Source organism: Etheostoma spectabile, chromosome 11, assembly GCF_008692095.1.
Source record: "Etheostoma spectabile isolate EspeVRDwgs_2016 chromosome 11, UIUC_Espe_1.0, whole genome shotgun sequence".
NCBI classification, from domain to species: Eukaryota; Metazoa; Chordata; class Actinopteri; order Perciformes; family Percidae; genus Etheostoma; species Etheostoma spectabile.
Window position 1 is genome coordinate 13,649,885 of NC_045743.1, and position 13,695 is coordinate 13,663,579.

The 13,695-nt window shown below is 39.7% G+C and overlaps 1 protein-coding gene across 1 annotated transcript in view; it reads left to right on the forward strand.

The window, feature by feature from the left end:
- Positions 1–13,695, forward strand: part of LOC116698386 (ephrin type-A receptor 6-like) — a 183,515-nt gene that overhangs the window by 157,016 nt on the left and 12,804 nt on the right. Inside the window, 6 exon segments of the mRNA XM_032530305.1 lie at positions 712–782; positions 4,036–4,161; positions 4,724–4,765; positions 4,768–4,908; positions 11,044–11,105; positions 11,658–11,867. Of these exon segments, the coding sequence (XP_032386196.1) occupies positions 712–782; positions 4,036–4,161; positions 4,724–4,765; positions 4,768–4,908; positions 11,044–11,105; positions 11,658–11,867 (652 nt within the window).

The following is a 13,695-nucleotide window of genomic DNA, read 5'->3' on the forward strand; positions in this document are numbered from 1 at the left end:
CACACACACACACACACACACACACCAAGAGGACGACAACAACTAAGTTTTTGCATCAGTCGATGCAAGTGTTTTTTACCTTCTATAGTAGTGTGTTGAGTTTGATGGTTTGTTCAATCTCACCCTTGCATTTGGTTTGTTGCATTTTTTCACATATAACTTTTTAATTACTGTCAAATTCAGCAATCTGTAAACCTGCTCATGTAAAGGTGCCACCATTTCTTAAAATGATTATGTGTCTCTTTCACAAGAATTTAGTTAAACACAAATAGACATGAGCAGTGAGCACACACACACTCACACACACACACACTGAGGTCTGTATTTAACCTGCAACACAGCACTTTATTATTATTGTCGTGTCACACTGTTAATACAAGAGTTTGGAATTTGGTGAATTTGGAAAGTGTGTTATGTAACTGGATAGTGGTTGTGTTATTTACTCAGGAGCTGACATGAGTCTTTTTCTGCAGAAAATTGGTTAATAAATGTTTTAAAATGTCCCCAGTGAGAGATTTTTTTTTCTAGAATAGGATTAAGACAATAAGAATTTTTTTCTTAATTTACTCACTAAAAGATAATTCCAATTCCACATCTCTTGAGGTCCCGGATAGTCAGTTCCACTATAAAGTAATATTATTGCACATTTGAGAAAAAAAATTAAATAGAAAAGAATAACCCAATAACTCTGTCCATCAATGTGTTTTCTAGGTGTCAGTGGTATTTCAAGGCCAAGATGACTTCAGAGGAGAAAAGGAGGACCAATTATCAGAATGGACACGGTAAATCAATCAGTCAACCTCTTTTCTTTGTTGTTTATGATACTGTTCTCTCACTGTGATAGCTCATCTTTCACAATTTTATTTAACAAAAAGATTAAGTCAATAATTTATTTCCACATGTATGGTAATGATGGTAGGGGAAAGTCTGCATGGTCTATGTTTTCTATTTTTAAATAAATGTAAACTCTGTTTGGCACATTACATAAGTTGGTGATGTAAATTACTTTAGTCAGAACTTCCAACCATTTGAAGATTAAGTGACAGGTTTTATGTTGTGTTGTCTTTGCCTATAGGCAAAGAAGATAAGGAGTTAGCAGCTATAGTCACATGCTCTTCTATGTGCTTCCAACATGCACAGCATACTGCTGTATGGAGCATTTACCATGTGTTTGTATACATGTTTAAGTTTTCAACAACGCTTGTACAAAATGCAAAAATATTGACTTGCTACTTTTACAAATGCTGGCAAGAAAAAAAGTAGCAAATGTGATACATAAACGATAGTTTCAGGGACTCCGACGTCAGACAAGTCAACACAGCAAAACGCTTTAAACTACCATGCTCCTTCATCTTTCTGTCTCTCTTCCTCTCCTTCCTCTCCAGCTCTCCTCCTCCCCTCCAGTTTCATATGATGTTCTATTACATGAGCTTTTTCTTTTATTTTATTTTTGTATTAATCTGTTTATGTAGCTGCATCCCTGAGCTGTCTGCTTTTGCACTCCTGTACCTTTCTGTCTCTTTTGCCTTTGTCTTTTATCTTTTAATATCCAAACTTTTCACTCCCAACATAATAAAAAACAAACTTAAATGAGAGAGGTAAAGTGAAAAAAAGACAGGTATTTGAAAGTGAGTGTAAAGCCGAAGATTGGGGCGAGATGAGGGAAGACTGCTGGAGGAGAAACAGAAAGGTGAAAGAAGCGAGGGTAAGAAGGGGAACTAGGTTGAAAGGTAGAAGAGATGAGAAGACAAAGAGAAATGACAGTTTTAAGAGGAGAGTTGGATTAAGGTGAGAAAACCAGCACAGATAGCCAAAGGTAAGAGAAGAAACATACATTAAATTAGTTTTTGAAAGGTGGCTAACAAGCTGCCACATAGTTCTCTGATATTCCAAATTAAAACACACACCTTACACGCTACTGATGTGTGTTCAAAACCCTGTATCTTCTGGGTCTTGTCTCAGGTCTCAGCCCTGGGTGTTGTGTTGAGCACAAGCTTTGAGAGGAGAACAGGGGCTTTGGGGTTTTGCTGGTGTTGATTCGTTGTTGTTGCTGTTTTTGTTACACTGTATCGATTCTTGAAGGAGAAATGCAGCTTTTGTCTAACCCCACCTCCAATGGAAGGCACGGGGTCAGAGGCAGAAAAGCAGCAGCCTGTAAAGAGTCACTGACTTGCTCAAGGACACTTAAACAGGGTGGATGCTTGCTTAAAGCAGGGGCTAAAACCTCGCCCGGGTTAAAAGATGGGCTTCCCGGCTGCTTCTTAGCAAAAGACACGATTGTGTGTGTGTGTGTGTGTGTGTGTGTGTGTGTGTGTGTGTGTGTGTGTGTGTGTGTGTGTGTGTGTGTGTGTGTGGTGTGTGTGTGTGTGTGTGTGTATGTGTGTGTGCGTGCGTGCTTGCGTGTGCAAGTCTCAGAGTGCAACCCCCACTCACTTAAAAAATGACATTCTGGGTGCCTGGGTAGCTTACCTGGTAGAGTGTGTGCCTATCAGAGGTGGGTAGAGTAGCCAAAAATTGTACTCAAGTAAAAGTACTGTTACTTTAGAATAATATGACTCAAGTAAAAGTAAAAGTAGTCATACAAATAATTACTTGAGTGAGAGTAAAAAAGTACTTGATGAAAAAACTACTCAAGTAGTGAGTAACTGTTGAGTAACGTCTGATTTATTTCTTAACACAAGCATCAACCAGACCGACAAAAATACAAAATAATCATATTTAGGCAAATTATAGTCCATCCAATCAATAAAATAAATTAAAATTAATTTATTAATTACAAAATAGCTTATTTGAGAGACTTGTCACATCAAATTAGGATGGATACTGCATGTGTAAAACATACTTTATGTAACCTAAAAGACAAAGATCCACTTCTCCACAGCAAAAACTAAAACCACCGCTACGTTTCCTCAGGTTAGATGTTGAGTTGTTGAACGCTCACATGTCCGTTTGTCTTGGTCGACACAGAAGACGCCGCATAACGTAGCTGCTGTTTCCCCTTTTCCTAAAACGTAAACATGCTTTCACTATGAGGCGGGGGGGTCCTCCTGGTTTGCGTTGCCTTGGCGACGTTTTGCTTCTGACGTCTTTGCTACGACTGTAAAGCTAAACGCTGCTGAAACGAGTATGGTCACATGACTGAACAACGACGTGTGATTGGTTAAGCACAGGCACGTGGTAGAGCCTTCAGCAGAAGACTCTCTGTCAAAATAAAACATTAAAACTAGACGTACGCTGGGGTAAAAACAATGAAGCGTAGTAACGAGTAACGAGCTCATTGTAGCCTAATGTATCGGAGTAAGAGTACAGTTTCTTCTTCACTAATCTACTCAAGTACAAGTAAAAGTATAGTGATTTAAAACTACTCCTAGAACTACAATTTTTTCAAAAACGTACTCAAGTAAATGTAACAGAGTAAATGTAACTTGTTACTACCCACCTCTGGTGCCTATACTGTATATACAAAGGTTTACTCCTTGATGCAGCGGCCTTGGGTTTGATTCCAACCTAAGACCCTTTGCTGTGTGTCATCGCCCCTCTCTTCCTTTCATGTCTTCAGCTGTCCTATAAAAATGAAATAAATAAAAATAAAATGACATTCCCATGCAACTAAACTTTATTCTCAATTACAATGGAAGCTTATTTTCCCCACTGGTGCAAGTTGTGAAAACAGTTTTAAACACATAGTTAACGTAAAAGGTTTAAGAAAAGATCATTTGGGTTAGAAAAAAAAGCAGTTTGTTACATTACTTGTGTGTGGATGTAACTTAAGTTTGTTTCGTACGTGATGTCAGATACCACAATTTTTCCACATCCCAACTGCAGATGTGCCCACGGTTGGGTAATATTTGTAGCCACACAATAGTATTAGTGGCTTTCAAATCAATAGCAGTCTTTTTGTCAATACATTTCTTTTTTAGTCCAAAAAATTGTCTAAAAATGTTCCTGCTAAGTTTTGCCTAATGTACCTTCCAGTCTGGTGAAGATATTAAAAAGACACTCTCAATGTCTATTTCTTTCTCTCTGTCCCCACAGTCCCCTTTCCAGGAATAAAGACCTATGTGGACCCTGATACATACAAAGACCCCACGCAGGCCATCCACGAGTTCACCAAGGAGATCGACCCCTCCAGGATTCGCATCGAGAGGGTGATCGGAGCCGGTATACACACACACACACACACACAGGCATGCACACACAGTTATACACTCATCCACTTGTGGTTCTACCTTTTGCCATGTGGGCGGAAGAGGATCATTTCATGTTGGTGAGAATAACAATAGCTTTAAATGTGCCATAGGAGATGATCTATTTTCATTCCACACATATAATTGCTATGAACCCCGTCTCTACTCCATTGTACACACTAAAATGGATGCCTTTCTTTCCTTTTCCCAGTGTCATTTTCTTTGCACAGACTGTAGGATTATTAAAGCTTAACAGGTTTAGAGAACAAAAGAAAGTATTAGAATAGATCCAAAGCTTTTTAAGTAGGTGAAATAGAGAATTTCATGAAGTTGAACTAATCAAAGAGGAAAAAATGCTGGAGTTTGGATGGGAACTGCAACAGTGCCCCCAGGTGGCAAACTGTGCTGCCTGCTGATGGTGTGTGATGATATAGACTGTGTGTGTGTGTGTGTGTGTGTGTGTGTGTGTGTGTGTGGTGTGTGTGTGTGTGTGTGTGTGTGTGTGTGTGTGTTGTGTGTGTGTGTGTTCGCTTTAGGTGAGTTCGGCGAGGTGTGCAGCGGCCGCTTGAGAACTCCAGGAAGAAGGAGATTGCCGTGGCAATAAAGACACTGAAGGGCGGGTATGTGGAGCGTCAGAGGCGGGACTTCCTGTGCGAGGCGTCAATCATGGGCCAATTTGACCACCCCAACATCATCAGACTAGAGGGCGTGGTCACCAAAAGTAAGTAGGATTATTGCAGATGCCAAGTTTGGAGATGTGATCAGAATACATCCATGTTACCAATACATTTCTAGCTAATATGTATTCAGTAAAAGTCCTGACACCACTGATGAAACCAAGCCATTTTTAACTTTCTTGTCAGTCATACTCTATTTTTAATTTTTTCTTTTATGAGGAGTGTTAGATACAGATATGTTCAGTTACAATGTGGTTATCAACATGATGGACAACGACGGTGCCTCCCTCACGTTTCCATCTAGTCTCAGCTACACTTTAACATAAATTAGTTTGAAGTGGGGAATACAACTACTACACTGGTAGTTGGCCAATCCAAAACCACTAACTACTTCTTACTTAAATTCTTGTCATATACTGTATGTGGTGCATTTTCCCATGTATAATCCCAGTTACTCACAGAGACAAAGATAAGAAGAACACATGTGTTATACAAACATTTGCACTTCTATTAAAAAAAAAAGATACCTCCAGTTTTGTTGTCTGGGGGCGCCCCAGATGCTGCACTCGCATTACAAGCACTTTGCTTTAAAAGCAAAATAAAATGTAACAAGTGCATTTGAAATTGCTATCTCTTTACCCATCACCATGTTTCCCAGAGTTAGATGGATTAATTCATGACTTTTGTTGTTCGAATGGTAAATTGCAGTAAAACCACTTCTTAAGGTTGCATTCCTTTTAGTCACTATGTTTTTCTTTTTCCAAGATTAGTGAGCTGACTCTGTTCTGTTTACATACATAGTTTTGTTTTGTATTTACGCTTTGTGTAAAGCAGTGGTTTTTTAACTTTTTTACCACGGATCCTTAAACTGACACAAATTGGACCCCCATGTGATAACATTCGTCCCAGGGTCCCCAACCCGATAGAATTTTTATTATATTATTATTTTACTACAGAAAGTGAGTGAAACCCATGAGCAAAATAGTTATACAATCTGTCATTGTGTTACTTATGGATAAAATTATAGTGAAAATAAATGATTCTCCTTTTCTGTTGGGGACCCCCTGGAACTCCTTCAAGGACCCCTGGGGGTCCCCAGACTCCACTTTGAAAACCACTGGTGTAGAGTAAGCATTACCCTCTCCCATAGTGCTTTGTGTGTGTGTGAGTGTGTGCGCGTGTGTGCGCGTGCGTTGTTAACGAGCTTTGTTTTACAGGGTTCACCCAGCACAACATATGGTTGTTTTTACAGGGGTTGTATAAACTGAGACATCGCTGTGAATATAAATGTGTCCCCTGAAGACTTTCAACTCCCTCCCCCTTCCCTGATTGTAGATAGAGGACACTCCTCAGCGTTGACCCTGCTGACAAGGAACTCAGCTGATAAGGGTCTTTAAAGGCCGATACATGCCATCATCACATTAAAGCTGCTGATTGCTGATGCTTTGCACTGACGGTTTAAACTGTAGTTTTTTATAGTCGACCAGCTCTGAAGCTATTGAGTGAAAAACAAATCCCCCCCACACAACACTAATGATTTTCTGGTATGACATCTGATGATAAAAGGATGAAAACATTTTGAGTCACTGTGGCTCGGGAAGGACTTTTCATCACATCGAGGTCAACAGCGCTGACTAGACTGACTATTGTCTAGTAATCGGAAGGTTCCCGATTCGATTCCCTGCTCCTCCAGAGAGAGTGTTGAAGTTTCCTTGAGCAAGTCACCTAAAGTGCTTCTGATGAGCAGGATGGCACCATGTATCTACTGTAGGTGTGTTTTAAGGCACTTTGAAATGTGTACCGCATGAAACATTCAGTAAAATTGATTGAATCTCCACTTTTGTCCTACATGAATCTCTGACATTATTTTTTAGTCATCTGCGTTTATCTGTGAGTAAGTTATCAGAGCAAACCTTTCCCAATTTCTGTCTAACTAAAGGTGCATGCATTGCACACACAACACACACAACACACAATCATAGAAGGCCCCAGGGAGGAGCTTGGGGTTGCTCTAGCACTCAGTCAGCACCCCCAAGAAATTTCTGTGGTGTGTAAAACAATATATATATTTTCATGAATGTGTTAATTGATATTTAAAAAGCGAATACATGAATAAAAGCAATTATGAAACAATTATTTTCAGAACAAACACGTGGAGCAAACACAGGTGATACTATTCGACCAATGGGTGCAGCACACCCATTTGACACCCAACTTTTGACCTTACTTCTGCAGTAACGTATAAAAGAAGAGTGCAGTATTTGGAGTCTTTGGGATTAGCGAAGTGAGTGTAACGTTTAGTAATAGGTCGTTTTTTACTACCTGAACGTCAACGTGTGGAGATTTTATCAAAAAAACTGTAAATGAACCTGAGAGATATGGTGAACTTGTCAACAACCAGCCGGAGGAAGATGACCGGACCGCGGCCGTGATGGATGCTGAGGATGCCTAACGTTACACTGCTGGGAATGACATTAGACCAGGGGGTCGCACAGCAAGGCCACAGGGGGGGGGAGGATTCATCCAATAGGAGTCTATGCAAGAACGTCACTCTTATCTCTGTCTCGTAGCAGAACATTACAGTGAAAATGTGTTTTACAGAACTGAAGAAATGGATCACCGAATTCAAAGGTAAACAGCGCACAGGACTTTGGTTTATTTATAGCCCTGGAAACGTGTTTGAAACAGGTTCAGTGGCTTGTATTAAGTCACTGCAGACATGAAAAACGTTACATTATTGTTACCATGTGTGCAAGTATGAATACTGTGTGAGGATGCATGTGTGTGTGTTATTATTTGGCCTGCCGCAATACTCTTCTGCCAATGTAAGCTACTGTATGAAAGCTGCAGTAATGGTTGTGTAAACCTGGCTCGTTGGCTGGTATTTGAAATGTGTTCAGAGTTTCATGGTGCTGTTGTATTGGCAACTTTAGTGCATAAAAAACATAAATCTCTCTCTCCCTCTTGTTCGCTCGCTTAAACCGCTGCGGAGGTGGGAGCGTGTCAGTAGGCTACGTACGTCAAGAGAAACTCTAACTTTCAGAGCACCCTCACCGAAACGTCAAGCAACGCCTTAGCACCAGCAAAAAGAAATCTCTGGCGTCGCCACTGTACACAATCCAACACACACCAAAGCATGCACTCTTTTGTTCTTGGCAGTGGGCTAGAGAAAGACATCAATTCTGGGTATTCCTTTTCTGTCTGTCTTTGACTCACTTTCTCCATCTTTGGCTCCCTACATCTGTTGTTGTTCTTCAGAGACTAATTACGGAGAGTACTGTGCTGTGACTGACTGCTATACCTGCTCAGAAATAACAGGTGACACATTTTGATTCTGGTAAACAGGTGCGTTTGTTTTTGTTCAGGCGCTGCATAACTATATACTGTTTCAAGGCATTGCTAATTAGCTCAGGAAAGCCAAGCTTGATCAAATCATTTCCTGTCTATCCCTCCGGGATTGGTGTTGGGGGGGAGGAGGAGAATATCTGCAAATATAAGGGAATCATGATAAAAGTGGCAGTTCAAAAAAAAGAAACATGTGCCTATTTGGTCTAAAGTAAGTCTGCTCATCCATATCCCCACCGTGCCTTCTTTCCTCTGGTGACGTGGCTGTGGTGAATGGGCTGAGATTCAACATTCCCTTGTTTATGTTATGCATGGTTTGGCTTTGATTATTTGAAATGTTAAACAAATTGAAGCTGTTTAACAGTAAATGTTAACACAGTCAAGATTTCTCAGTTTTTCCAAAGTTGTGTGCCACAGTATGCAATAATAAATCAGTTTTGTTTCTTAACACAAAATGGAAAAGTGCAATATAGAAGTCAGAAGAAGTCAATAAGTCCCTAGCATTAAATTAAAAATACATTTATGAAGACACACAAACCATTTTTTTCACCTGCACCTGCAGTAGGAGATGAGTCCATTGTCATGACTTGCTCAAATGGCTTGCACCATTTTTTTAAATAATTATGTTGCATTTTGTATAGTCCTAGATGCTTCTCATTGCAGATATTGAGAAGGTATCCCAAGATGCATTTTGTCTAACCAACAATGTAATAGTCAAATATTTTTTTGTTTAAATATATACTGTTTTACTGAAGTATAAATCTGACGGTGTGGTATGTTGTTTGTTTTTGAGTGCAGAATAGTGGTATTGCTGCCAGCAGTCTCGCCTGCTGTCTCCTGTCTCTCTAATGAGATGTTGACTCCCTTAACGCTATTATTCTCAGCAGAACGCCGGAGTCTCGGTCACTAATAAAGTGAGGGCTGATCAGAAACCGATCTGGTCGATCTCACTGTTAATCAATATATCAATAGCCCTGGGTCCTTATAGGCAAAATGAGCTATCATGCTTTCCCCTAATATGCTATAATTGTGATCCAATTGACATGTCAGCATCAAAGTTTGGGTGTTTCTCTAATGGGAAATTCTTTGTAGAATGAATTGGTTATGATGTTGTAGTCAACTATTCACATTCTAATCCCATGAAGTCAGAACAACTAGTAACATGGTTTGATTTGAAAAACAAAGTCTTCATGTCTATATACCTATATTCCATAAATCGTAAATGAAAATATTCTCACTAATGTTTAGGTGAAAAACTGTCCTGGTAATTGTGGAAAAGGAAATGTGCAATAAATCCATATTTTAAGCTATTAAGAGACAGAGAGGCTGATGAGTAAAATCAGTTTGGGCCGCACACCACTAACATTGTGGTTGTTATTGCCGGTCTGTCTCAACAGTTATTGAAAATGATTTTAGGGTGAAGCGGTGTTGATAGATGTCATTTAGACAGGTTGGGACCTGTCACAAGCTGTGCAATATGTCAGTGTGTCTGAAATTTGGATCAAATACCTTTACTCAATAAAGTTCCGCTGCTATTAAGTATTTTGCTCTTACAATACAAAAAACATCCCGTATCCTGTAAAGACGTAAGATAAGATGTGGTAAAGGGATGCTTTTACCAATCTTAGCATTGAAATCATAAATTAAAGTGATACTCGATCCTCCACCGTGAGGTTTTTCTCGTTCAAATGTGAGGAAAGAAGCTGTCTTGAATCTGGAGTGTGATACCATGGTGTTACTTCACTACAGCAACACTTTTATTTCCTTTTCCGGCAGTTCTGTATGTTTTACAGTACAGCTCACTGGCACACCGGCCTGGACAACTGTCTCTGAGCTGTAAACCAGTCAATCTGTAACACTGTAGGAGTCCTCTGAGGGGAAACAATAACACTTGGAAAGAGAGACTGTGTTTGGACCTGTTCCTAACTGTTTCACGTTACGGACTGAATACTGAGCAAGTCCTGTTCGGAAGGTTGAAAAGGTTTTATGAATTGAGTGTCTTGACTCAATCAATCAAGTGCTGATGGTGTGTGTGTGTGTGTGTGTGTGTTTCCCAAGCCTTCTCATTGCTTTTCTTTGTCTCAGACAGGCAGTTACACACACGCACACACACAGTGTGATTCCAATGTGTCACCTACATGACTTAGAACATTATCTTGTGCTTTATCAGTGGATCATTTGGGACCAGTGCCCCTTGACTAATAGTTTGATGGCCACTATTCAATAATTGATTATCCTGACCAGTCTTTTCTCCACGTTGTCCCGTGATATCTGTATGCACCCGCAACTTTAGATGTTTACGTTATAGATGATAATAGATGCAAAGACATCTAAAAATTAAGGGTTTGCCTATTAGTTGCCAAAAATCACCTCAGATTCTTTCATTGCAGTTCTACACTGGTGGTTTTACAAAAGCCATTCAACTGATTTTACTTCTAAGTGGCATTATTGGATTGTCCACACATGCTATCATTGTTTTAATATCACCAGTTGTTTATAATAATTAGTAATGTTACTAAGTGGTGGTTTCATTTAAAGGTTTCATCAACAAATAATGGTGTAACTTTTAATGGTGAAATTTAAACAGAAATTTTACACAAAACACATCCTAAGTGCATCTTTAATCAAAAGATATCAATCTTGATATTTACCATTAAAAACCTGCAAGAAAATCCAAGTACAGACACTTAGTAGCTCATGAGCATTTAACTGTGGCTCACAGCACATGCAAGTTGCTCAGGTGTCATCACATTCACCTGTTCCGTTCCACTTTCCTTTAGCAAAGAAAGCATGTGTTGAGAAATAAGGAGTGTGTTGTGTTTGTGTGTTTGCAGGCAGGCCTGTAATGATTGTGGTGGAGTATGTGGAAAATGGATCGCTGGACTCCTTTCTGAGGGTGAGTTTTGAGGTGATCAGAGAACATGAGAATAATTATGTCTCTTTCCTGTCTCAGGTGGTATTTCTTTGACAAATAAACACTGAAAAAAAATGCTGATATAAATATAGTCATAGAAAAGACAAATCCTTAACACATCTGTCTGTCTGTAAAAGCAATGCTACCTTTGCATGTCTTTGTTGCACGCATGATAGTAAGATCACCCTTGGTCATAGGTTATTTACGGATATTGTTTACAGCCGGGGACCGCGCATAGTGAAGTATTTTTAAGAATTTTAGGACAGGCAGTTTAACATTGTCTCTTTTTTGCCTTGAAATGGGAATATATTGTCCGTCCAGCATAATTCAGAAAATGTTCTACAAAAAATCTTCTACAAAAATCAAAAAAAGTATTTCACTGTGCTGGATGCTGTTGCTCTATACATATCATTACGTTATTCCTTTGTCTTTATGTGTTTGCCATCGACCCTGCTTTTCTTTCTCGTTGTCTGCGCTTTCTCTATTTTTTCCAATGGCTTCTCATTTCTCTCTGTATCCTGCTCTCCCTGTCAGCAACATGACGGTCACTTCACTGTCATCCAGTTGGTTGGCATGCTGCGTGGCATCGCCTCGGGTATGAAGTATCTGTCAGACATGGGCTACGTTCACCGAGACCTGGCAGCTCGAAACATCCTGGTCAACAGCAACCTGGTGTGTAAAGTGTCAGACTTCGGCTTGTCCCGAGTCCTGGAGGACGACCCGGAGGCTGCTTACACCACAACGGTACACACCTGACACTTCCCTCTAAAACCAAGCAGCTGCTACTAATATGTGACAGGTTTTAACAAATATGAGTTGATCCTGTTCTAGGAAATAATAATAAAACCATTAGTTTAGTTGAAAACTTCGCTTATAGCCGTCCATCCGCACACAGTCTATATGGACGTTTCAATTCCGTAGTTGTTCAGGTGCCACCGGAAGTTTTATTTGCATGACTAAAACAACCTTTGAACGTACACAAAAGAAAAAAAGTACAAAACAGTCCCAGAGGCTATTTTGCAGAGGCACCATTGTTCCGTCCGGCGAAGAAGATTTTGATTGGTTTAAAGAAATGCCAATTAACCAGAGCACATTTTTCTCACATCCCGGAATGTTGTGTGGACCAGCCAGACCCTCCTGGGCAGCGCTGTGGAGGAAGGTCTGGCCATGCGAGACTAGTCAGTACCTAAAAAACGACTGCATGGGTCGATTTTTCAAGCAGTTCATGATGACCCACAATTACGTTTCTAGTTAAGTGGCAGCCTCTCATGGCTGTGGTAATTAACGCTAGAGTAAATGTGGAAGTCATGTGACATAGTATAAAGTGCCAAATTCCGCACAAGGATAGGTAGATTGGGGTGGTGGATGGGTCAACTAAACACAAGACTTTCACTCGGAAGACTGGGATTCAGGTCCTGTGTGAAACCACAAATTAACTCTCTTCTTGAAGTTAACTGAGTTTTAGTCTGTGACAAAAAGTACGTACGTGACGTCACCTTACATCTTCTCATTTTAAGCCAATCCCTGATGTTTTTTGCCTTTAACTTAACTAGTTCCATTTAACAAAGTTTAGTACATGTTTAATACTGAGCCTATTAGCTATTAGATTAAATAGAACGGTCAGAAAATTATGGTCACACGTGCAGCAGTAAACAAAAAAGTTTTATATGTACTGTATGTTGATTTGGGAGTCTTTAAAAATCAAAAAAAAAATCAACCTTCAATACCATTTAGGTATGAGGATGTGTTGGTAAATAGTTACATAGCTTGGTTTTTTTTTACTCTTACAAAGATTTAGTTTATGGGACAGACTGAAAATGCTGCGTTGTATGTATATGAAATGGTCGTATATTAAAATTTTGTATCCGCAGTTTGGCAATAGCCTCCAAAGCCCTTCACACAACAGTGACATATTGACTCCAGTCCATTTTCTCTGCTCAGAGCTTATCTGAAAAACTTTTGATTGGAGATTCAGGGGTAGAAGGCAGGCATGTTTCATATCCCAAATACAATATTTGGCTAAATGTATTCAGTATTTGCATTTAAAAGCCTGATTTTTTTCTTGGAGGCAAGCTTTGCATGTTTCAGCTCTACAAATATACAAACACACAGACACAAATAGTGACAGCACTAAACATCTCTGGGAATGAACACTCATACTCGCTATACTGTTGGAAATTTAGTCACTTGAAAAAGGTATCTGAAGGGGTTTTCCTTCAAAGATGGTTTCCTTCAAGATACAATCTGCTGGCTTCAGAGATACAGCAGAGATAAAGACGCAATCAGTGTAGTGCTTGGTAGGCTAGATCATCTCTCCTTGTTCCAACAAACTATCTAGCTCTGTCTCCAACCGTAGAAACAATGTGATTTACAACAAGCCATCATGCAGATGGGATATCAGAACAATACATTGATTTAAAACATAATAATACGTGTGTCAGCTTTGTCAGCTGTGACAGCAACAACATCAACCGTAATAACACAGATAACAGTTGGCTGATGTCTCCTGTTCTGTTCCTGGCTCTGTAAGAGAACCTCATTAGAAGTTTGAAGTCTTGAACTATGAAAGGCA